The sequence below is a fragment of the Gymnoscopelus braueri genome (genome assembly GCF_963280865.1).
Source record: "Gymnoscopelus braueri genome assembly, chromosome: 1".
NCBI lineage: Eukaryota > Metazoa > Chordata > Actinopteri > Myctophiformes > Myctophidae > Gymnoscopelus > Gymnoscopelus braueri.
The window spans coordinates 60,467,904-60,493,096 of NC_137603.1; the positions used below are offsets into that span (position 1 = coordinate 60,467,904).

General features: G+C 42.2%; 2 protein-coding genes across 2 annotated transcripts in view; one reads left to right on the plus strand and one right to left on the minus strand.

Annotated features, from left to right (window-relative positions):
- LOC308091208 (disintegrin and metalloproteinase domain-containing protein 10-like) overlaps positions 1–25,193 on the plus strand; it is a 486,352-nt gene that overhangs the window by 434,539 nt on the left and 26,620 nt on the right. The window lies entirely within an intron of this gene.
- cgnl1 (cingulin-like 1) overlaps positions 1–25,193 on the minus strand; it is a 78,319-nt gene that overhangs the window by 47,949 nt on the left and 5,177 nt on the right. Inside the window, exons 2-8 of the mRNA XM_080436619.1 lie at positions 21,900–23,731; positions 21,208–21,302; positions 16,986–17,097; positions 16,228–16,329; positions 14,860–15,008; positions 8,059–8,200; positions 6,824–7,036 (exon numbers count right to left, since the gene is read on the minus strand). Coding sequence (XP_080292745.1) covers positions 6,824–7,036; positions 8,059–8,200; positions 14,860–15,008; positions 16,228–16,329; positions 16,986–17,097; positions 21,208–21,302; positions 21,900–23,678 — 2,592 coding nt within the window. The 5' untranslated portion in view covers positions 23,679–23,731. The remainder of the gene's footprint in view (positions 1–6,823; positions 7,037–8,058; positions 8,201–14,859; positions 15,009–16,227; positions 16,330–16,985; positions 17,098–21,207; positions 21,303–21,899; positions 23,732–25,193) is intronic.

Consider the following 25,193-nt stretch of genomic DNA (forward strand, 5'->3'; position numbering starts at 1 on the left):
GTAGACATACAACAGCAGAACAGATCCAACCTCCTTTTCCAGAGGTCAGGGCCCATGCACTGTAACAGCATCTGCATTGGTGTTGTTGAGGTTCTCTGGGGTGCACACATTCTCCTAACTGACCCAGAAAATTCCTGGTCAACAAGCACTCTTCACTCTACTCCTCACCGCGTCCTGCATTGCAACATTTTTCACATTCCAAAGAGAGATCCCTTTTCAGAACGAAAAGTTCAGACGAGTTTCGAGTACAATCGAAATTTCAGCGTGTTAAATGCACGCACACACACACACACACACACACACACACACACACACACACACACACACAGCTTTTGTGAACCAAACTTAGAACCCTTCATAGAATTCCAGACAATTCAAGTCAATAATGCCTAATTTATGCTTCATCATACGGCGGTAAAATAGTCGATCTGCAAGTGCACAATGCGTTGCAGCTTGTGGCTCAGCTATTTCAGCGCATGACACCGTCTTACGACGACGTATAAATCAAGCTTTAAAGAGACAATGCACTCTTCAATTAAAAGACACAAAACGGGCCTCCCAGCCTTTGCAGAGGGACGGAGGTGCATCCCCTTTCAACGGCACACTGACCCACTTTATTGAGTGCGACCCAACCCCCGCTGCTATTATTGTGTGAAACAAACTCATCATTCATTATCAATGGATTGTCCACAATGACCCCCCCCCCCCCCCCCGACTCTCTCAGAGCAGAGAAAGCAGAGAGAGGAGCACAACAAGACAACACATCTCATTATCTTTAGTGATGGCTTCAAAACTGCAATTAACTTAGTTTACAAAATAGTTTCGGTGCTCCAGTTTCCAGCATTCATTCATTCCTGCAAAAGGGACCCAGACTGATCTATGCTCAACTCAACTCAGCTGCAGCTCAAAGCGTATTTATAGAGCACATTTAGCATGACGTCTCTGTCGGGCGGAAACCTCATTATGTCCAAAACTGTTACTTTTCAGGATTCAAATAAAAAAATAGCAAAAGTAGCATCTAAAATGTGTAGATCTGCTACTTTTGATGCTTTTGTGTGACGCAGTAGTATGGTCAAGTAGGACGTTAATTTACGAAAAAACACAAAAAGTTAGAATATGGAGATAAGAGGTTTCTGCCCGACAGCAACGATGACAAAAGGTCAGCCAAAGTGCTATTAAAACAAAACAAAGAAATAGGATATGATTCATGCGATAAAGGAAAAAACAAAACATTACACAGCAATAGGGCGCCCGGCTCAACTGTCACACTTGAAGGCCAGGGATAAGAAAGGAGTCTTTAATAAAAGATTTTAAACCATCTATGGACTGGGCAGCTCCAATATGGCTGTTCCAGAGCCTGGGGGGGGGGCTGCCAGCAAAGGCTGGGTCATCTCTGGTTTTTAGGCTTGGACACAACCGGCAGCAGTTAATGTCACAGGCTGAGCAAAGTCGCATTTTAATCCAGCGGGAACGCGTCTGTGTCATTTTAAGATTATTTTTGGCTATTCCAAAATAGCAGATCTACAAGGTCATAGTGCCGCGCTATGAGCTTGTAGATCTGCTATTTCGTTTTTAATCGTGAACATTTGTGCAATTTGGGCGATTCTACTAACAGTAAAAAAACTGTACTATGTTGCTATAATATTAGTGGTTCTCAAACCTTTTCATGTCAAGGACCCGCAAAATGATATGTATTTGGTGACATCAGCGTGCTCCGTGCACAGGCCGGGGGGGGGGGGGGGAGGGGGGGGGGAGGGGAGGCGGGGACATAGATTGGTGAAGCAATAGGAAGCGGCGCAGGAATCCACCCGCCTGGGTTTGGATCCGCCCTTCAAGACCATCGATTGGGCTCGTTCTTTCAGTCTACATGTGAAGTGACATAAGAGTGGAACTAATTGAAACATCCTGGGTTCGTAATGTGGTTAGTGACCTGTGTCCACGTTATCTACTCTCTCTATCCTCTGTCACTCTCCTGTTCCAATGTGGAACAAATGCCTTTAACCATTAAGCCCTATACTATTAGTCTATACAGAGATCTCCATATATGGGCATAAAAGGGACAAGGACTGACAGATACAGAGATCTCTATATATGGGCATATCAGTCGGATTGGCGGTGTGACATGGTTTATATCTGCAGTAGATCAGCTATATTATATTCACAATTTATGAAAATGTCTGGAAATGCCTATGAAATGCCTAAAATAGGGACACCAGGTTAAAAACTTCCGTCAAATAATTAATAATTTTGTTTTGTTTTGAATTGATACAAGTTTAGGAGTGCAACAGTTAATCAAACTAATCGATTTAAACAGCCGTAGTCAGTTTACAAAACTTCTGCTCGCACGTGAAAATGTGTGATGTTTGACGTGGAGGTGCAAACGAAAGAGCCGAAAATAAATAGAACTCTATTATGTCCGCAAAACGGCAAACAATGGAGGCATATTGGAACGGGTGTTTGCAGAGAATTACACGGGTAAAACCCCTGATGACATGCTCCCCTGAGGGAGACGTTCCCCTTGTTCTGCAAAGGAAATGTTCTCACAGACTCTCCTGATACTGTGTGTGTGTGTGTGTGTGTGTGTGTGTGTGTGTGTGTGTGTGTGTGTGTGTGTGTGTGTGTGTGTGTGTGTGTGTGTGTGTGTGTGTGTGTGTGTGTGTGTGTGTGTGTGTGTGTGTGTGTGTGTGTGTGTGTGTGTGTGTGTGTGTGTGTGTGTGTGTGTGTGTGTGTGTGTGGACCCCCACCAAGCCTGGAGGAACATGAGGACAAGGACAACAACTTCCACTCGGGAGAAAAACAGGAAGATGTGAGTCACACACTGCATCTATTAAAGCCAACTGCACAGCAACCCTATCTAGAGGATAGATGTTATATATCGTTGCTGTCGGGCAGAAACCTCTTATCTCCATATTCTAACTTTGTGTTTTTTAGTAAATTAACGCCCTACTTGATCATACAACAGCGTCACACAAAAGCATCAAAAGTAGCGTTTCAAGATTGTAATCTGCTACTTTTGCTATTTTTGAATTTGAAAAAAGTAATAGTTTGAATCCTGAAAAGTAACACTTAATAGTAGTTCACCCAAAAAATTACGTATTTTTACTTATTTTTTTGTTTTTGTCACATTCCTAAGCCAATAATTTGATGACTGGCGAAGACTCAAAGAGTCTCCATTGAGTCTCCTATTGACCACTGACTTGGTCATCGAATTATTGGCTTAGGAATGCGACAAAAACAAAAAAGATCCATGGATTCAAGGCTTCGTGGGGTGTGTAATTGATAGAAAACAAGTCATTTTTTGGGTGAAGTACTCCTTTAAGCTCTCTCTCTCTCTCTCTCTCTCTCTCTCTCTCTCTGAGATCAAACATTTTTTTCCCTGTACAGATAAGTACTAGCACACTTCATTGGGTAAACACATAATCTGCCGGGTTCCCATGAAAAGTGATGACAAGATAGATAAAGTGTCACATAGCTGAGTCTTCTGTGTTCATCCCTGTGTCCAGTTGGTTCAGCTGCTCAACTGTTTAAACAACGGCAGAGCTTTATCGTGCCTGACACATAGCACAAAATGAAACATATTAAGTCAATGAATGTCAGGTGGTATATTGCGTGCCTGTGCATAATGTCTGTTGATTTGAACCAGGGAATTTAAAGCTGTAGACACGGAGACAGCATTCATTGCAAGGCGTTGGTGGTATAGTGGTGAGCATAGCTGCCTTCCAAGCAGTTGACCCGGGTTCGATTCCCGGCCAACGCATACATTTGATTTTCTGGCCAGCCGTATAGCCTAGTGGGTAAGAGGCCATCTGGCAATCTGCCCAGTATGTGTCTAAGTGTCCCTGAGCAAGACACTTAACCCCTAACAGCTCCAGTCCAGAACTCTAGTAATAGTTTTGTGCGTGTTAATTAACAAAAAAATAACATCCATACCTGCCAAGGTACAGATGGATTACAATTTTATTGCGACAAATTTTGAGATTGTAGATCGGCTATTATATGTAGATCGGCTATTATATATGGCTTAACCCATTAAGACCGGGGACGCATCTGTGTCAAAAAATAGCAGACATACAAGCTCATAGTGAGTGCCGCGCTATGAGCTTGTAGATCTGCTATTTTGGAAAATCTTTGAATATATATATATATATATATATAGATATATATATATATATATGCGAACATTTTTAACTCCGATCTGTGCTTCTGGGGATCCCTGGAACAACATATTTTGAATGGGAGTCTGCGGCCAAATACATATCATTTTGGGGGTCCTTGACATGGAAAAGTTGGAGCACCACTGATATAGCAACATACGTTTTTTTTTTTAAACTGTTTGTAGAATATATATTCAAAGATTTGCACACATTTACCAAGTTTGTAAAAAAATAGCAGATCTACAAGCTCATAGCACGGCACTCGGTGCCGCGCTATGAGCTTGTAGATTTGCTATTTTTAGAATAGCCAAAGAAATCTTAAAATGACACCGATGCGTCCCCGGTCTAAAAAGCTTAATTGATCAAAGGTGTTAAATACAAGAGTGACCTGGTAACAGATGCTGAAGTAGTCTCGTGTTAACATATTGATCAAGCTGCTCCGAGTAGGGTTAAGACATTAAACAGATCCATATTGTATAGGCTACTGACAGATGCTGAGAAGTGGAACAGGATGTCGTAGTAGATCTACCAAATTAAATGATCTAGCTGGATGGACGATTGAGCAAGATCTTGGCAACATGTGGTCCCAATTCCAGAGACTTCTGATGCACGATTCATCATAAAAGATTGTTGCTGACAAAGCCACTTGCTTGCATGCTAAATATTTGTAGTTCAAGCAGAAACCCCCCATGTTATTATTATATTATATAGCAAAAGAATACTAACTTAGGCATTATAGTTGTGTAAGATTTCAGATACTCTACATACTGATTGATATAATGATGGGAGCAGTGGTGTAAAGTAACTAAGTATATTTACTTAAGTACTGTACTTAAGTACAAATTTGAGATATTTGTACTTTACTTGAGTATTTCCAATTTCCAATACTTTTACTTCTACTCCATTACATCTCAGAGGGAAATATTGTACTTTTACTCCACTACAATTATTTCAAAACTTTAGTTACTAGTTACTTTGCAGATATAAATTATGATGTTATGAAACATATATTAACCACTTCAGCCCTATTTTATACATAGGTTATTTGAAAATAGCCGATCTACAAGCTCACAACACGTCGCGATGCATTGTGAGCTTGTAGATCGGCTATTTTCAAACATTTTAGTACCTTTTCTTTTGGTACGGTACTTTAAGTACATTTTGATGGCAATACTTTTGTACTTTTACTCAAGCACATTTTTAATTCTGGACTTTTACTTGTAACAGAGTATTTCTATATTGCAGTATTGGTACTTTTACTTAAGCAAAGAATTTGAGTACTTTTTCCACCACTGGGTGGGAGCTTGTTGAACGAGCTTGTACGGAAAAAAACACTTTCTTACACCTGTAAAGGTCCTTACACACCGGGGCGATTTTATAAAGTCAATGCAAGCTTCCACACCAGTTTCGGAGCGAAAAAAGCGTCTTTTAATTATTCGGAACGAGTCCGAATTGTGCGTATATTCGCATATTCGCCGGTGTGTAACCGCCTTAAACCTGTGATGTGACAAAAAAGTTGAAGTCGAGTAGCGCAGGAAAAAGGTATTTTCTCCTCCCTCCTCCCCATTAAACTCATTCCATTCATTGTCATCAGCAATAAGGAGAAACGTTTGAACGACAGAACTCATTCGCTTGTCTTGCGTACATACACCCAAAGAAAAAAGTCCCATTGTGTCCGTTACCGAACAATAATATAAAAGAGTATAAAAGCGTAGTATTATAAAGTATGTGGCACAGACGTAAACAATTCCACTTCAGAGCAAAGGCTTTAAACTCCTGTGCCAAACATGTGGCGAACGGACAGAACAGTTACAGTTCTTATCTCAGCACAGCCTCATGCTTCCAGGGAAAGTTACTGGAACAGGGTGGTGGAGGATGAGGGAACATAGCGTGGAAACCTTGCATCTCCCTATTTCAACTTGCTATGTTTGTTTTTTTGTGCAAATTAATGTCCTACTTCATCGTACAAAAGCTGAACCATAAAGCTCAGAAGTGAGCTCATAGCGCTCATAAATCTGCTATTTATTTTTAAAAATCATGAACATTTTTGCTAATCTTTTTTAAAACAAACATTTTTAACTCGAATCTTTGCATGGAGGTCCCTGGAACAAAATATGCTTCAGATGATGGGGGTCCGCAGCCAAATACATATTTTGGGTGGTCCTCGACATGACAAGGTTTGAGAACCACTGGTTTAGTCTGTCTGTGGGTTTTTAGGAATATTTTATGCAATGAAAAGTATTAAACAAGAGCTTGTGACTAAAATAACTAACATTGGATCCACTGGATCACAGTAGATCCCCGTGTCCTCAATTCCTGAAACATAGTGGTTTAGGACAGGTGGTTTTCAACCTTTTTCATGCCAAGGACCCCTAAATTGATATACATTTGGCCGCGGAAACCCATCTGAAAATGTTTTGTGCCACCAGGGACCCCCAGAAGCAAAGATTTGAGTTAAAAAATATTTTTCAAAAATAGCAGATCTACAAGCTCATAGCGCGGCACTCGGTGCCGCGCTATGAGCATGTAGATCTGCTATTTTTGAATAGCCAAAGCTAAAGTGGTTAAAATGATTGTGACGCCATGTTAACTAATTTCACTGGGGACCACCTGGTACGCCCCCCAAGGACCACCAGAGAGGAGGAGTGACAAAGGGGAGTCTTTGTTACCTGCTTGGCCTCCTCCAGAGACGTCTGTAGCCGGCCGATCTCCTTCTCATACTGCTCCCGCAGCTTGTCCACCTCCTGGTCGTGCGTGGCCACCTCCTCCTTCAGCGCCCCCTTCAGGGCCGTCAGCTCCCTCTCGCGCCTCCTCAGCACCTCCTCTTGGTCCTCTTTGGCCATGAGAACCTCCTGCAGGTCCACCTTCATCTGCACCAGGTCCTATACGAGCAGGAGAGAACAGGAGGTGAACTACTGAATACCAGAGAGCCTAACCCTAACCCTTCATCTGCACCAGGTCCTATACGAGCAGGAGAGAACAGGAGGTGAACTACTGAATACTAGAGAGCCCGACGAATAGCCAGGTTTTTGGGGTCCGATGTCGGTCCTGATTGTGGAGAGTCCTAAGACCACCGTTTACAGATATTTTGGCCGATATCTTGTAAAAAAGAAAGAGACAACCTATCAAAATCTTGAAATGAACCCATTAAGCATCTGTGTCATTTTTAGATTTCTTTGGCTATTCAAAAATAGCAGATCTACAAGCTCGTGGCGCAGCACTTGTTTTTGAAAAATAGTGAACATTTATTTGCAAATCTTTGAATATATATGTTTTTTAAAGCGAACATTTGTATCTCAAATCTTTGCTTCTGGGGATTCTACAAATGTCTTCTAAATCCTATCCTTTAAAAAAAAAAAACATAATACCAGTGGTTCTCAAACTTTTTCATGTCAACGATCACCCAAAATTATATGTATTTGGCAAAGCAAAGAGTTACAAATGTTCGCTTAAAAGATACTAGTCCATACCCGTGGGGGGATATGCGCACACGATCTGGCAACCCGGGAGCCATTCCGTCCCATAGCTCGCGGGGCCATCCCACAGCTGACGTTTGGTAAAATCGAAAAACGGGCTTATCTGTTCCGTGCACATGGTAATGGTCAATGGCTGTGTGCAAATTCAGATCAATTGCTCCAGCCACTGAGGAGAACCGGGCAGAAGAGATTTTGGCCTCACCACCACAGAGGTTTCTAGAATTATAGTAGGATATATATTCAAAGATTTGCACGAATGTTCATGATTTTACAAAAAATAGCAGATCTACAAGCTCATGAGCTTGTAGATCTGCTATTTTTTGAATAGTCAAAGAAATCTAAAATGACACAAAGATGTGTTTCCGGATTGAATGGGTTAAAGCAGTGTTGCAAAATCTGGCAACGCTGCTTCCATCCAGCTTCTCTACCTCCATGATGGCCTCTTTCTCGCCGCCGTCGCCGGCCGACTTCTTGGCGGTGTCCAGCTCGTCATGCATCTCCGACAGCTGGTCCTGCAGGTCCCTGATCTCCGTCTGGTACTGTTCCCTCTCCATCTTCACCTGGAAGAGCCTGGAGAGAAGAACACACCACACAGCACACACTCTGTCAGAAACCACAGTCTGATTAGAAAACAAAAAGGGAGACATGTTCTTATCCACTTCAGCCCTATATCGTTGCTGTCGGGCAGAAACCTCTTATCTCCATTATTCAAACTTTTGGTGTTTTTCCGTAAAATAACGCCCTACTTGATCATACTACAGCGTCACGCAAAAGCATCAAAAGTAGCAGATCCGCAAACGCGCTTGTGGATCTGCTACTTTAGCAACTTTTGAATTTGAATCCTGAAAAGTAACAGTTTTGGACATAACATGTCCTCATATTATGAGGTTTCCACCTCAGAGAGAGACGATATACGTCATTGTACAACAAATAGTGACAATAGCAGATCTACAAGCTCCACAACACGTTGCATCGTGACACGTTGTGAGCTTGTGGCTCTGCTATTTCTTTTTCTTTTTTTTTTTTTGCCCAAAATAGGGTTAATGCGGTTAACATACGTTTTAAAAAAAAAAATATTTATCAAACATACAAATAATGTAATGTAAATTATCAAATATATCAGATATTCTACATTTCCCCCAAAGGCAATGCATGTATTTAATTCACTCTGACCAGAAGCACATTTTCTGGGGAAAATGCTGCTGCCAAAAGTGACTGCAAAAGATTGCTGCCATTTATCTCAAAAAGCTATTGTATATATAGTTATGTATATATAACGTCGCAATGTGCCAACTGTACATACTTTCCCCATTTTTTTCTTACATTGTTTTAATTATGTTTTGACACTTACTTTGGCAATGTAAACCTATGTAAACGTATGTTTTCTGCCAATAAAGCTCTTCTGAATTGAAGTCTGGACATCAGGCCCAGACACCACAAAAGGAACACATGTGGACACTGACCAACCACTGACCAATCACATCGTCTCCTCACTACAGCACAGAGGGGATTATTTCATGACAAACAAATCATCGCACATTTACTATAACACCATTCTATGGACTGGAATACAGATGCATACTGGAGAGTGGAGACTGTGAAGTCTTTAGTACCAGACAGAATGCTGTTTACCGGCTAATCTAGTTTTCTTTGAAGCACTTACATTGTTCTCTTTGCACTCTACTTATGTGACTATTTACCCAGGCTGTCGTTTTGTTGACCAGGGTTCATGCTTACTCTGATTTCACACTTGTAAGCAGTGGTGGAAAAAGTACTCAAATGTTTTACTTAAGTAAAAGTATCAATACTGCAATGTAGAAGTACTCTGTTACAAGTCAAAGTCCGGAATTAAACATTTGCTTGAGTAAAAGTACAACAGCATTGGTATGAAAATCTACTTACCAAAAGTAAAAGTACTAAAATGTTTGAAAATAGCAGATCTACAAGCTCACAACGCGGCGCGTTGTGAGCTTGTAGATCGGCTATTTTCAAATGGCCTATGTATAAAATAGGGCTGAAGTGGTTAATGTATGTTTTATAATATCATAATTTATATCTGAAATGTAACTAGTAATTAAAGTTTTCAAATAATTGTAGTGGAGTAAAAGTACAATATTTGCCTCTGAGATGTAGTGGAGGAGAAGTAAAAGTGTTGGAAATTGGAAATATTCAAGTAAAGTACAAATACCTCAAAAAGTACAGTACTTGAGTAAATGTACTTAGTTACTTTACACCACTGCTTGTAAGTCGCTCCGGATACGAGCGTCTGCTAAACGCCTAAATTGTAAAATTGTAGGATGCATTTTGCATGACTCAAAACATAGGCTGCCTTTTTGTGTGCAGTCTACAAAGCAGAATGGCTTGCAGCGCCTTTTTCTATTGATGTTGCGAGGCAACCAGATAATCACCTGTCACTCCCTTTTAGATAACCTCTATTTTTTTGGCTGACAGCTACATTTGAAACGATTAACAAGGCTAAACAAATGTCTGAAACGGACAGGCAGGGGGTACTTCCTCTGCCTGTAATGGAGAGGGAGATGCTGTTTAAAATTAAAAGGTTAGACTCATCCGATTGGACATTGGGGGAATAAACTGGCATATACGTAGAGTGCAAAAGAAGCGACCAAAAAGCTTCACTCACATTGATAACAATGACATAAACAAGACATGACTCAGTCATGTATACCAGCTTGCTTTCCGTTTTCTCTGATTTGTCTCGCAGAATCTGGCAACACTGCTAGTGGCTCCCCATTGGCTTAGACCTGTTGCTTATTACTCTCGCAGAATCTGGCAACACTGCCATAGAGGCGAGAGGCGTGTCTAGTACCATGGCTTGGGAGGACGAGAACGCCCGTTCAGAGTATGGGAAAGTATCCCCATTGGCTTAAAGGACAGCCAATGATGAAAAAGTGTCGAGAAAGTGTTGAGAAAGTGTTGACTAGACTCCGTCTCTTCTTAGACCAGCGTGCTTTGCAAGCTGGTAAAAAAAAGACACCACCTAAAACGTGTCATAAGCTAATCTGAGAGATGGAGAAATGTTGACCTGTGATGATGATCACACAGAAATATGACAAGAAAAACATCCTGGGTCCTCAGACCAGAAGGTATTGGAAAACGCCTCATCTGATTGATTGATTGAATATTTTATTAGGCAAAAAATGTAAAACAGCAGAGTTACATTTAAAATACTTTGTCTAACAGGTCCGTTCATAAAAGTCCTTGCGGACTTGTTTCCAATGAGGGCCTTGGTATTCAATTCATAGGCATATGAATTCATATCTAAACCTTCATACCTTTGACTACAACCTTCACACTGGCTGAACCAGATAAAAGTATTCAAGGTCACAATGACCTACTAAAGTAACTTTCATTTCCAAGTGAAGTAATGCTTGTGTTTAGACAAGGCCATTAATGATATATTATTTGCTTAATAATTATTAAAACTAATAACAGTTTAGACGCTCCATATGGTAAGTTAATTTAGGTGAGTTGATTTTGCTGGGTGGGCCCCTACAATAGCACTTCTCATGATATGACTATGTATTGTATTGCCAGAGCAAAAACATTGGCAGTAGAGATCATATCTCTGCTCTTATATGAACCTAAGGTTGAAACTAGATGGATCCAGATAAGGGAAGTCAAACAATGCAGAATCTACTGCATTACTGGGTACATAAAGTACAGGCCCAGCTATTCTCCCTGTTGTTGTATAAATGTTTACTATTATTGCTGCTACAATGTCTGAGGAACCAGAACAAAAATAACTGTACATCTTGTGCCCGTCGTGCACAAGATGTAACAATAAAGAAACCTTGAACCTTGGATATAAGGAGGAGCTGGATTCATACTGTCCAATGGTGTACTTTGAAAACATCAATTCAAAAATCCCAACACTAATATTCCATTGTAGGGCGATACTGGGCAAACATATATAATTACAAGTACAAAAGTCCAGTTAATGTCAAAAGCGTCCTAAGTCACACGTCTGAAACGTCCTACAAACAGCACGTTTGAAATGCTCACAAACCAGTATCTGACAATGTCATCTAGGAAGACAAACTTCCTGGACGCCACCAACGTCACCGGACTGTGAACTCGCCAGACAGGAAAGCAGAACAAGAGGAAACAGAGCGGAGCATGAGCATGGCATTCTCTGCGAAAATAAGCATTTGAGCATTGAGCAAAAATAGGCCGACTAGATCTGCTATTTTCGGCTAAGAGATTTGGTCTAGAGGGGGAAAAAAGAACGGACCCAGTATGGACCCCTGGGGGACCCTTGTCAACAAAGTATAGAGGGTTTAAAGGGGAATGTCACTGTTCTGTTCAGGATTGTGTGTGCACCCTAGACAGTTTTTGAGTTGCGTGAGTCAATATTTAGATATTTGATATTCAATTGGTCAGACACGCCACATTAACCACGACTCATTGATAACAGATGTCCCTGCTTCTGGTGACTGATATTGTCCTTCAAGGTTCAATGTTCAAGGTTCAACTTTATTGTCATCAATACCAAGTAAAAGGCACGTGAAATTCATTGTGCGCTAAAAACAAACACAGCAGCTATAGTTTCATGAGTTTAAGATGTTAAAAATTCAGTGTTAAATGTGAACTGTGTTAAAAACTAAGCTGCATAAATAAATAAATACAAAATCTATATAAAAACTCTATGGTAAACTGCCTGAAAGTGCAACATGGCTCAAGTGCAAACCGCATTGTCATAAGTCCAATTACATTAGCCACAGACATGTGGCCATAGTCCGGCCAATGATGAATGGGGAAATCTTGATTTTTCCATTAGTTATTTCATTATGTTAATATTTTCTATAATGTAATGTTGCAAGAAGGAGTCCATGCATGAAATCCACGAAGTTCATGCATGAAATAAGTAATGGAAAAAATGAAGGTCTTCCCCATTCATTAGATTAGAAGGACAATATCAGTCACCAGAAGCAAGGATGTGTGTTTTCAATGAGTCTAATGTGGTTAATGTGGTAGGTTTGAAGTTGGATGGGTTTATATAGGGAGGGGGTGTGTCAGATCAAATATCTAAATATTGAATCATGCAACTTAAAAACTATCTGGCGTGCACCCTCTACACCAATGGGCTTATAGTACATTATAGGGGGAGGGTGTGTGTCTGATAAAATGTATATTAAATATCTAAATATTGAATCATACAACTTAAAAACTGTCTGGCGTACACACAAAGGCCTAAGCAGATGTGAAAATGACCCCAGAAGTGTTTTAAAATGGGCAAAACTGGGCAGAGAACGACCAAAGCACCCAGAAAAGCAGCATAGAACAGTGAATAAAGACAGAGGCATAACCTGAACAGAAGACTATAGAAAGTGTGCTGCAGACATCGAGTGCTCATTTGAGGGTTTGGCCTGATGGTGGCGCAAGGGGAAAGGTCATGAGGTCACCAAAGTCAATAGACAGGGCCGAAATCATAACCTTCAGGGTGTAGGTGATACACAAGAAATACGTAAAGAGGATGAACGTGATTCATGACTCTTGTACAGCAGCCGGCTAGTGATATCTCAAGCATAAAGGAACAGCATTTGTTAACACATTGATTGCCAAGATATTAAACATAGTTTTCTATCCCCGTGCCGGCGTATAATTACCTCAATCCGATGATATTTGAAACGCTGTGGAACCGACATTGTGTAAAAAAAACACACGGAAAAAGTTTCCTGTGAGTAGACGGAAGGATCTGTGTATCCATGGGAACAACAAGTTTCCAACCGCGTTCCGCCATTTTGGAGCTTTGGTCCGCTGAAAACGGGTGGTTTTCAATGGAAAAAAAAGAAACTGAGTTACAGCCGTTTTTCTGAAAATCCCATCATTGGGGCGGATGGAAGTGACGTTTTTTGGAATGACGTCACATCCACATTGTTCTTCTCTGAGAGACGATCGATCATTCCAAAGCTGTGTTAGGTCGCCCCTTGTGGAATTTTCCCCCAAAAATGTAAAAACGAGTTAACTCGATCTAGGCAATCAAGCGATGGATTCTAAAAACGAGTTAACTCGATCTAGGCAATCAATGTGTTAAAGTGTAAAAGCCCTGATAGCAGCCCCTAGACACCATGCTGCTCCTTGTACCAACTGGATGCTAGAGACATCTTATGCGAAAAGCTTAAATTATTTTGACCCGAGAGTGGCGCTAACGGAAAAGCCCTTTAATAACTCAAATAATTAGGGTTCATCCTCCAGGGAGCATGAATGCACTTGGCAATCTGCTTATTAGATTTTGAACCTTAGGCTGAGGGTAGTGTTTGAGCGAAGGCCATGGGAGTCACCATGGCCAAATCACTAGGATTCATCCTCTGGGGAAGAAAGAAGGTGCACAGCAAATCTCAAGGCAATCAAGGCTGCCGTCTTCAAGATATCTTATTTGAAAACAAATGAATGGACCCACAGACAGACATTGGCTGTCCTTGGGAGCCCCCAACCAAAGCTAGTGGGACAAAAAATGTTTTACATCCTTACGAGTAGGTTCTTGAAATTGTACAGTCAACTTTCCAGATAAAGTACATCTTCAGAGTGAGACTTAAAAGCAAAGCTAGGGGGATTACCCACACACACTGCTTATTGCAGAGACTTGACCTGTCATAGATCACTGGTCTTTAACCCTTTAAGACCGGGAAAGCATCTGTGTCATTTCAGATTTCTTTGGCTATTCAAAAATAGCAGATCTACAAGCTCATACGAGCTTGAAGATCTGCATTTTTTTTTTGAAAAATCTTGAAAATTTGTCCAAATCTTTGAATACATATATATTTTTAAAGCGAAAATTTTTAACTCCAATATTTGCTTCTGGGGGTCCCTGGAACAAATGAGATCTTATGGGGGTCCGCGGCCAAATGCATATCATTTTGGGGGTCCTTGACATGAAAAAGTTGGAGCACCACTGATATAGCAACATACTGTTTAGGATTTAGAAAACATTTTTATGTATTTGGCCACGGACCCCCTATCTCAAAACATTTTGTTCCAGGGACCCCCCAGAAGCAAAGATTGGAGTTAAACATTCTCACTTTGAAAAAATACATATATATTCAAAGATTTGCACACATTTTCACGATTAAAAAAAATATGAGCTATGAGCTTGTAGATCTGCTATTTTTGAATAGCCCAAAGATATATCTATAAAATGACACACAGATGCGTTCCCGGTCTCAATGGATTAAGCCATCCCTTTGAGAGCGGGGGGTTATTCCACTTACTCTTCGAGTGTCGTCTGCAGCTCGGCTTCTGTTTTGGACAGCTTGTCCTTGAGACGAGAGCAGCCCTCCTCGCTCCTCTGTAGCTCCCTCTCCAGGTCCTTCAGATCTGTGGTCATCTTCCCCTGGGTCTCCGAAAGACCCCTCTGACTCTGTAATACACAGTAACTAGGGACTGTCACCGTCGTGAACATTTTGGAAACGATGGACGATTCATCGTCGTCACACAAAACGATTGCGATTATGGCGATTTAATAGTGTTTTTTTGTCATTGATTGAACACTGGAATATGTGAATAGAAATTACATTTTCTGTTAGGCTTTTTAAGACTTTGATTGCACAGGGCAGATATGAGAAATGACCTAAATATACAAGGAAATGACTGATATACTTAATAACTTTGTATAAAATAAAACATTAATAGTGGAAATAGACGATCTACACAAGCTCACAACGTGTCGCATCGCGACGCTTGTAGATCTGCTATTTCCACAATTGTTGTAAATGTTTGAAAATATATGAACATTTATGGAAACGATTATGACGATTTCAAATCATTGCGATGATTAGGCGATTACTTAATAATTGTGACAGGCCTATCACAGCACAAATAAACATTAAAGCGCGCGCGGACACACACACACACACACACACACACACACACACACGCACACACGTGAGTTTTGAGCTTGTAGATCTGCTTTTTTTTTTTTTTTTTTGTGGTATGATCAAGTAGGGCGTTGAAAAAACACAAAAAGTTATAAAATGTGGAGATGAGAGGTTTCTGCCCGACAGCAACGAAATACATGTATTGTAGGTGAGGTTAAAGCAGTAATACATGTACTGTAGGTGAGGTTACAGCAGTAACACATGTACTGTAAGTGAGGTTACAGCAGTAATACATGTACTGTAGGTGAGGTTACAGCAGTAATACATGTACTGTAGGTGAGGTTACAGCAGTAATACATGTAGTGTAGGTGAGGTTACAGCAGCAGTCTTTCTCTCAGCATTCCTGTGAGTTAATCATGTATGTTCCCCCATACTGAGCAATTAGCATCAATGGAATCCATTCCTCTTAGAAAATATGGTAAACAAAGTGCTAATCTAAACCAATTCATGCCAGACCAGAGACTAAAAGGGCGATTTATGATTTGTCGCGTGGCGGGTCTCGCACACTGAAAATAGCTGATCTACAAACTCACACCGCATTGCAGCGTGACACGTTATGAGCTTGTAGATCGGATATTTTTGTTGTGCGACAAGTATAAATCGGGGCTTTAGACAGTGACACTTATCAGAAGGGTCGTGCAGTGATGGTGTAGTATATGCTAGGCTTTATGGCTAGATGGTTTGAGGTCATGGTGTTATTACCGTGGCTTGTTCCTCCAGTTGTTTCTTCATCTGTGAGACCGACTTCTCCAGCTCAGCTTTCTGCTCCTGCAAGGCTTTGGTCTGGACGGCCGTGTCAGGAGACTGAGAGAGAAAAAACACATTAGTGATACGTTCAGAATAAATCAAATGGAAGTTAAATATTTCAAAAAACAACTAAACAGATTATGTGGAAATACGTGAGGAGTGGCAAACACACAGACAGACAGACAGACAGACAGACAGACAGACAGACAGACAGACAGACAGACAGACAGACAGACAGACAGACAGACAATCCTCTTTACAGAGAAGAGTGAATCTATATCTGAATATCGTCTCGCTCAGGTGGAAACCTATGTCCAATACTGTTACTTTTCAGGATTCAAATTCAACAGTAGCAAAAGTAGCAGATCTACAAGCTCAATCTGCTACTTTTTATGCTTTTGTGTGACGCTGTAGTATGATCAAGTAGGGTGTTAATTTACGGAAAAAAACTCAAAAAGTTCAAATATGGAGATTAGAGTTTTCTGTCCGACAGCAACAATATCATATTTTCTCAAATAACATAACTTGGCAGCATTGTAATTCTGCATTCTGTCGATCTATTATCAGAATGCTTCAAATGCTGATGTCTGACAGTGGAGAGTAAACACTTTGCATGCTCTCACCACACTACAGCCTCGGTCTGAAATAGTACGTTAACACATTTAAAGTGTTTTGTGGCTGTACAGTGTCCTGTGCCAACACAGTGTCCTCACTTTGTTGTCTCCTTGACCGCTCCCCGTCGTTGTTGCCCGCGACTTCAGCGTCTGGATCTTCTCAAAGACCAGGTTGACCTTTCGCTTGGTACTGTCGTCGTTATCGCCACTTCTGCAGAGTCACAGACACAGACAAACACACACACACACACACACACACAGACAGACAGACAGGCAAACGTGTATGTTAACACACACACACACACAATGCTAATGGAGGGTTAAATACTCCAGCTCAAACGTATAGAGGGATCATAGACTAATCCCTGTACTAGCTGCTCTGGGGGGGAACAAGGCAACTTGTTTCCCAGCCTATATACAGAGAGGGTCAGGCTGGATAACACTGCTTTGATGTGTCACTTCACAAGTTCACACAGGGCCTCATTACGTCCATCTATTAACTATGGGGCACATGGAAGGGGAAGAGCAGAGGGGGGACTTGAGACCTATTTTACTACCCGGGAGCGTTCAGCCTGGCGTCCCGATTCTTTTTTGAGCATGTCAAAAACTGTCAAAAAGTTTCAAAGATTTTCAAAAATGTATGGTATAAAATATAAATATAAAATATAATATAAATATGAAAAGTATAAAATACAGCTTAAAAGCTTTCCTCTTCTACCCCGGATTTGAACCGGGTTTACCTGCTCAAGTGCTGTTTTTACCATTGAGCTAATAGAGCCTGATGCCTGCTTGTCAACTCCTGTGTCTAGGTGAGACATGACCTTTGGCACGATCTAAATGTCTCAATAGAAGAGCAGGGAGACAAAATACAACCACCCCAATCTTATTCATTCAAAAACAAGTTATACATGTATTAATAATAATAATAATAATAATAATAATAATAATAATAATGTTTTGTCCTTTTGTTGTTGGAGTATTTGTCCCTGTACATTTACCCATCCTAACCAGTGGTGGAAAAAGTACTCAAATTATTTGCTTAAGTAAAAGTACCAATACTGCAAAATAAAAGTAGTCTGTTACAAGTTAAAGTCCAGAATTCAAAATTTACTTGAGTAAAAGTACAAAAGTATTGGCATCAAAATGTACTTAAAGTACCAAAAGTAAAAGTGCTAAATATTTGAAAATAGCAGATCTACAAGCTCACAACGCGTCGCGATGCAACATGTTGTGAGCTTGTAGAGCGGCTATTTTCAAATAGCCTAGGTATAAAATAGGGTTAAAGTGGTTAATGTATGTTTCATTATATCATAATTTACATCTGAAAAGTAACTAGTAACTAAGGTTTTCAAATAATTGCAGTGGAGTAAAGGTACAATATTTGCCTCTGAGATGTAGTGGAGTAGAAGTAAAAGTATTGGAAATTGGAAATACTCAAGTAAAGTACAAATACCTCAAAATTTTACTTAAGTACAGTACTTAAGTAAATGTACTTATTTACTTTCCACCACTGATCCTAACTAATTGGAGTAGTGGGCACTCTTAATACAGCAAGGGGTGGTTGAACCCATGAATAGAAACTGTATATCTGTGACTGCCAGAAAGCAATCAGAGGTCAAGTAGTGTCACGATAGTCGATTTCCGGCGTAAACAATCTTACAAAACCAGTCTGACCCATGCACTTAAAAGTTTAACAACTTTAAACCCTACACTTAGTTCACCGGCGCCCCCCAGGGCTCTATACTCGGCCCGCTCCTTCCCCCCCCCCTCTACACCATAATCTCTTCGAAGGAAACAGCCTACAGATCTACAATATCACAACGCACCGCCGCAAGCGTGTAGATCTCCTTGTTCATCCCAGAATCAGTGTAAAGTAACTAAGTACATTTACTTAAGTACTGTACTTAAGTACAATTTTTGTATTTGAGGTATTCTTTTACTTCTACTCCACTACATCTCAGAGGCAAATATTGTACTTTTACTCCACCACAATTATTTGAAAACTTTAGTTACTAGTTACTTTGCAGATATAAATTATGATATTATGAAACATACATTAACCACTTTAGCCCTATTTTATACCTAGGCTATTTGAAAATAGACGATCTACAAGCTCACAACGCGTCGCGATGCGACGCGTTGTGAGCTTGTCGATATGCTATTTTCAAACATTTTAGTACTTTTACTTTTGGTACTTTATTACATGTTGATGCCAATACTTTTGTACTTTTACTCAAGTACGTTTTTTATTCTAGACTTTTACTTGTAACAGAGTACTTCTATATTGCAGTATTGGTACTTTTACTTAAGTAAAGAATTTGAGTACTTTTTCCACCACTGCCCAGAATAGAGTTCACGTACAAACAAGATTTTTTGGGTCTCGTGCAGTGGACGCCTTTTTTTACTCAAGAGGAAGAAGGAAGACTTATGGGGAGACACAGCAACCATTGACAGTGTATTATTGCAATGAATTCCGATGCCGACACAGAAAGCCAAAACCCCTCCTTAAGCTTCCCCCACTTCCAGATGATTTTCATTAAACGTCCATAACCCCGGCGGCCCTGCTGAATGTTTGTCCGCCGGGGCCTGGGGGAATGCGGCTCCGTTTGAGTCGCGCTGCGTTTCTTTTCCATCTGTGTTTCTTTTCCTTTTGTCCTGTGACTCCTGACCTGTGTCACCCGACACACCCAGAAAAAATGCTTCTTCCTGCTCCCTTCCACTCTGACTAAGCTCCACGGCTCACTTATGGAATGTAAGAAACAGCAGCGGGTTCCCAAACCTTTTTTTCTGGATCATCAGGGCCCGGCTTTAGGAAAGTCTTATTGGAAGGCGTTCGTGCCGTGGCCCAGTGGCCCACCCACCTGACCGCTTAACTGTTAAGTGGTCAGATGAGTGGGCCTGAACACAATCGAACACAAGCCTGCAACACAATTGATTGTGCTCATCAGTGGAAACGAAGTAACGTACTATACGTTTACATTCGTAGTTCCTAGCATACGTTTCGGTGTCACAAGGTTTTAAAGAAAGAAATATCATGACTTTTCTTTCTTTCTGTTACATTCATCTTTTTATATTAATGTTATAGTATCAATACATTTGTTTTGTTTTACCAATTATTTGGGGGCCCACTTGCAATACCCTCACGGCCCACAGGTTGAGAATCGCCGGACTACGCCAACATTTCATATCGTTGCTGTCGGGCAGAAACCTCACATCTCCATATTTTAGCCCTACTAGCCCTATGCTACAGCATCACACGAAAGCATCAAAAGTAGCAGATCTACAAGCTCGAAACGCGGCGCGAAGCGACGCGTTTCGAGCTTGTTGATCGGCTACTTTTGCTGCTTTTGAATTTGAATCCTGAAAAGTAACAGTTTTGGACATAACGAGGTTTCCACCCGACAGAGACGATAGTTACTGTATATGGAATGTAGACTTAAAACTAGTACAACTCTCAAGACTCCCAGCGCTGAATGAAAGTCACCGCCAAAGATACAGCCGCCAGTCAAGCTGATACATACTGTAGGCCGATACGCCTATTAGGCGATTTGGAAGCCTCACCTTTCATTAACTAGTTGCTCAACCGGATACACGGTATCGATGGATTTAACAAAAAAAAAACACAAGATGTCATTGCATTTAACTTCAAATTAAATCCAGCTTCCGTATCTTCCGTACCAAGTTTCAGGAGTTTAAAGTTCTAACAACAAAGTACAAAGCCTTTCCCTCACTCATTTCACCGTGTGTGCAATGAAGAGAAAGGCAAAGACAGAGAGATTCTGCCAGGAAACAAAATCCAGACGGCTCACAGCTTGGATGGGGAGGGCAGGCCGAGCACATTCCTTTCACTTTTATCACAAACAGTTCAAGTTCAGATAAAGACCATTCGAAACACTCCCACAATATGGTTAGTCGGAGAAGGAAAATCCATTACCTCGCGTGTAACTTGGTGAAATGTGTGTTTAGGATATCCTGTAATTAGTAGGGGTATGAGCAGCTCATAATAATTCAATAATGTTCCCCTAGTATAGTTTATTCACCATATAATACTGAGTTAAGTTAACATGAGGTAAAATGAGTTTCTGTCTACCTAGGCAACTTGCTATTTACTACAAAATCTGTAAATATGTTGACAGATAACACGGCCCCTCAGTATACATTTGAGTGCCAAGATGCAAATTGTGACTTTTCATGGTATGCTATATTTATGTCTTTAAATGTATTTCCATTAGGCTGGTCACTGCGAGAGAAGGACGTCAACATGCATTTCTTAAATGTCAAGTGACAAGAGTGAGGGGAAAGTTCTGAGACGGCTACTCACCCGTCTTTGAGGTAATTGAACAGAATGAGTTTTGCCGTCTCCTCGTGTGTTTGTTGTGAAAGCTCCTGCTGACCTTTCAGCAGATCAGGTGTCACCTGGATAGAACAGGAAATGAGCAGAAGGCTGGAGGTCACTAACTGAGGACTGAGCCCAATTCTGATATGAATATAACATCCGGGAGAATAATCAGAGAAATAAAATGGGAAAGGGGGGGGGGGAATACAAATGTGAAGGGATTGTAAAAGAAAAAGTAAAAAGAAAAACATTTAAACATTAAAACCAGGAAAGCATCCGTGTCAGTTTTTCAGGAAACTCTTAGGATTTAGAACAGTGGTTCTCAAAAATAGCAGATCTACAAGCTCACAGCGCATCACTTTGTGCCATGCTGCAAGCTTGTACATGTGCTATTTTTGAACATTTTAGAAAAATCTTGAAAGTGTTTGAAAAATTTTGAATAATAAAAAAAAAAGAAATGAACACAAATCTTTTCTTCTGAGGGTCCCTGGCACAAAACATTTTTAGATGGGGGTCCACGGCCAAATATATATCATTGTGTACGTCCGTGGCACGAAAACGTTTGAGAACTACTGATTTAGAAGAAAGCATTTGTAGAACGGGCCTCAGGTCTTCATGGGTTAAAATGTTGTGCAAAAATTATGACAAAACACAGAACACGTCTAGAGTGTGTTTACCTGAGTGTCTACCTCCGTGCCAGACTTTTTCCCTGCACTGGAGGAGGGCTTGGCCAGAGAGGTGGACGCCACATTTGTCACAACCTTGCCGGGGGCGGAGGCAGTGCCACCTCCCTGGCTTTCTGCACTGGCGGGCGGTAGAGTAGAGGAGCGACTCAGTGGCTTTTTGTAGCCCTGGATGGAGCCGACGCCTTTAGAGACGGTGCTCTGAGGGGACCCGGGGGCGCTGCTGCTGGTGGCACCGGACGGGGCCCTGGAGCCGGTCTTCCCTTCCACGGTGGACGCCCAGGAGTCTTGACTGCCGACCGTCTTCTGCATGCGTAGCTGCGAGGGCCGCAGCACGTGCTCCATGGACGTGCCCTGGCGCCGGCTGAACTCGTCCATGTACGCCCCTTCTCGCAGACCGAACGGCAGGGCGCTGTCCACGCTGCGAGAGCGCTTCCTGTCGTCGGCGTTGAGCCTGTTCCTCCGCCCCCCCGTTCTGCCCCGCCGCTGCTGGCCGGCGCCGCCGCCGTCTTTCCCGCCGTCGAACTTGTCAATGAGCTCGTCCACGCCGGGGATGGAGCCCGTGTCGATGTCTCGGCCCGTGCCGGGGTGGAAGGGGATGTAGCGGCGGTTTTCGTGGCGGTTGATGGTTTCGGCGTAGAGCGTCTCCAGCGAGTCGTCCTGCAGGGCCCTGGCTGTGTTGGTGGACGACGAGGACGAGTGGCGAGAGCGAGACGACGACGGGGTCGTCTGCAGCACCGGCCCGCTGGAGTCCGTCCTGCGTAGGGGAAGGACGTCGGGTTCGCGGCGCGTCCGCTCGAGGCTGGAGCCGGCGCTGCTGACGGTGCTCGGGGATCCGCGCGAGGGCTTGTTCCGCTCGCCGGTGGGACTGGACGCGGCGGAGGGCTCGGACGGGGCCGAGCGCTGCCGGGACGGCGGCGTTATGGGCCGTTGTTGTGGCTGGGGTTTAGGGGCCGGCTTGGACAGAGGTGGACTGCTCTGGCGTTTGGTCTGTGGCTGTGCGACCTTGGCCTGAGGCCTGCTCTGTGGAGGAGCGTGTTGCACTTGACGCTTGGTCTCGGGGGGAGAAGGCTGGGCTTGAGGCGAGGACTGCGGCTCGGCTAGCTGGGCCTGAGGCCTAGAGGGGGCCGTCTCGGGCTGGCTCTTGGGTAGGGGTCGCGTTTTCTCCTGCGGAGCGGGAACTTGACTCTGTTCCAAACTGGACCGCCTGGCGTGGGACACCTCAGCGGAGACAGGAGGAGAAGAGTCTCGCTGGAGGAGGTTATCGTCGGTCTCTGCGGCCGCGGAGAGAGGCCGAGAGGAGGGCAGGCTGTGGTACCCGTCGATGGCCAGAGAGTTGCGTTCCGGATCGTAAGGCTGCAAGATCTCCGGGTGCCGCTGGAAGTTCAGAGGTGCGGAATATTTCCTCCCGTTGGAATCTCCGTTGTGAGGGCCACCGTGATGCGTGGTGTTAGTCTGAGACCTGTACTCCGTGAAGGGGCTGGTGGAACCGGACCCCTTGGCTCCGCGGAAATCATACTCGTGGTAGTTATCGATGAAAGAGCCCTCTGCGTCTATGTAGCCGTTGCTGTTGGGGTCTATGTGGGGTTGAGGGCCCCTGTCCTGGTTGTTCAGAACCACATAGGGGTGTCCGTCTATGCCCTGGACCCGAATGCTGAGGCCGTAGGAGCCGGCTCCGTTGTGGGACCTGGAGGACGGGCGGGAGGGGTGGGTCTGCGTGTACCCTCGCTGTAGTCCGCTGTTGGGAATGCTGGTCACTCTGTAGGACTCCATTAGGAATGCAGGAGGAAAATCAATCCCTCTCCCTCAAGTAGGTGGCACCACCTCTGCAAAGGGAAACAGAAATGTGTTGTTATTATTAGTGGGGAAATGAGATTCTGCCAGTGGATTCTTTGTCAACAGATGTTTACAGGCCTGTCATAATTATTATATGATTGCAATTATTTGAGCTTAATCACAATTCTTTTTGCATAATCGTTAGAATGGTTTCCATTCATCTGTATGAAAACAGGTGGATGAAATTAACAGAAATGTCATATTTCCATCATTATTTCCATTATTGACCACACTCTTTAACCTCTTTCAAACTGGCGCCCCTAATTTGGGCAACAATTTTTTTTCAAATGTTCAAAGTCAAACAAATATATATATATATATATATATATATATAGTGGATCTACAAGATCACATCGCACCACGATGCATCGCATTGTGAGCTCGTAGATCGTCTATTTTCAATATTTTAGAAAGTACACAGTTATTAAGGGTATGGCCTTGCTTTGGCATTGGTCACTGTGGTGGATGCCTGAATAAAAAGTTACTTAAGGAAGCTACAGTGTGCAGAGTGCAGACCTCTTCTTGTCCGTTGATCCCTGTTTTGGCTTGAGTGCTGTACATTATTTATTTTGATTATTGGTACCGCTCAGTCATTTCTTTGTACATGTCAGTACAGTAATACGCTTTGTACATCGTTGCTGTCGAGCAGAAACCTCCCATCTCCATTCTAACTTTGTGTTTTTTGGTAAATTAACGCCCTACTTGATCATCCAACAGCGTCACACAAAACTGACAAAAGCATCAAAAGTAGCAGTATCGTGAAAAGTAACAGTTTTGGACATTATGAGGTTTCTACCTGACAGAGACAAGATCTAAAGTATTATCATAAGCCTTAATTATGTTATTCTAACTTAATATTATTATTTTTGTATATGTGCCCAAGGCTTTGTTTGTTTAGTGAGCGACTCTCTCCACGGCGCTCTCTGAACAGAGAGTCAATGAACTACCCTCTAAGTAGGAGGTGGTGCTACACCAAACCTGCACACCAAACCTATGAGTCAGCATGGGAGCACATTGTTTAAAACATCCCATATGATCAGGTGTCTAGAAAAAAGGTAGCGCTTAAGTAGGTGAGTAACAGACACGGTTACACCAAGATGACTGTTTACAGTACGGAACAAAGGCTTTTAAATAGTTTAAATGGGGGGGGGGGTAAATTAAAGAGCTCATACACTGAATCATTTCAGGCTGTTGCCATATTTAGAGTTGGCGACTTGTGTGTGTGTGTGTGTGTGTGTGTGTGTGTGTGTGTGTGTGTGTGTGCTGGTGAAAAAAGTACTCACATTTTTTACTTAAGTAAAAGTATCAATACATTTACTTGAGTAAAAGTACACAAGTATTGGTATCAAAATGTACTACCAAAAAATCTAAGTACTCGTTATGCAGAATGTCCAATTTCACAAGTATAAAAATCATTTGAAAATAGCAGATCTACAAGCTCACAATGCGTCG